Here is a 796-nt window from a genome sequence, read left to right as displayed (position 1 = left end):
AACTGTCTGTCTCCTAAAGAGGAGAATTATAATACGTCACGACCCGCCCAGAAGCACATGACAGATCAGTTAAAAGGAAACGCACTTTCCTCTACTCACACACCAAATAAGAAGCCACTCTTTTGCCGTAGAGATCGAACCGCCTTGGGACACGAATTGCTTTCCGAACTGCTTCCAGAGGATCCCCTTCTCCATCGTATTTCCGCAGCTCCTGAATTTCCTGGTCAGAAAGAATCTTCTGCGGAGGCATATCTTTATCAACAGTCGCAGCGATCTCAAGCCGTCCATGGTTCAGCTTCCTCTCAACAATCCGCAGCTTTTCTTCGTTCACATTTAGTTCCACTTGCGGCGCCCGACTATCGAAAACTCGGGACACGCTACTCTCGATTTCACGATGAGTGAACTCCCAAATGGACCGCGGTGAGGACGTTCTTCGTTTTTCGATATAGGAATTCACAGAGTATGCAGTAGCATCGAAAGTCTCCCTCAAATGACTCGACTTGAGAAGGCTGATGGTAGCAACTGCCACTCCTTCAATTTCGCAGTGGAGATTTTTCCGGCATTTTTCGCTCAGTTTCAACAACGTCAACTTTTCCCCTCTCGCAGCTGCCTCATCGAGCTGATAAAAAACCTCTCTAACGATCTTGTCTTCGCTCGGACCGTGCTTGAGGCTTTTTCTAGGCGGAGCGGAGCTCTCGGTGTTGCAGATATCACAATAACCATCACAAGATGGGCATTCAGCATCTCCCATATGAGCCGCAAGATACCCTCTCCTACACCGAGTCGTCGAGAAGGC

The 796-nt window shown here is 48.7% G+C and overlaps 1 protein-coding gene across 1 annotated transcript; it reads right to left on the bottom strand.

Annotated features, from left to right (window-relative positions):
- Positions 1-91: 91 nt before the first annotated feature.
- On the bottom strand, positions 92-619 carry Pmar_PMAR001713 (hypothetical protein; the record flags this gene model as incomplete). The annotated part of the gene is made up of 1 exon (XM_002775207.1): positions 92-619. A coding segment is annotated over one exon (528 nt), but the record flags the coding sequence as incomplete, so codon positions are not given.
- Positions 620-796: the final 177 nt, after the last annotated feature.

This window comes from Perkinsus marinus, assembly GCF_000006405.1.
Source record: "Perkinsus marinus ATCC 50983 genomic scaffold scf_1104296956286, whole genome shotgun sequence".
NCBI lineage: Eukaryota > Perkinsozoa > Perkinsida > Perkinsidae > Perkinsus > Perkinsus marinus.
This window is presented reverse-complemented; position numbering and strand designations above follow the sequence as displayed.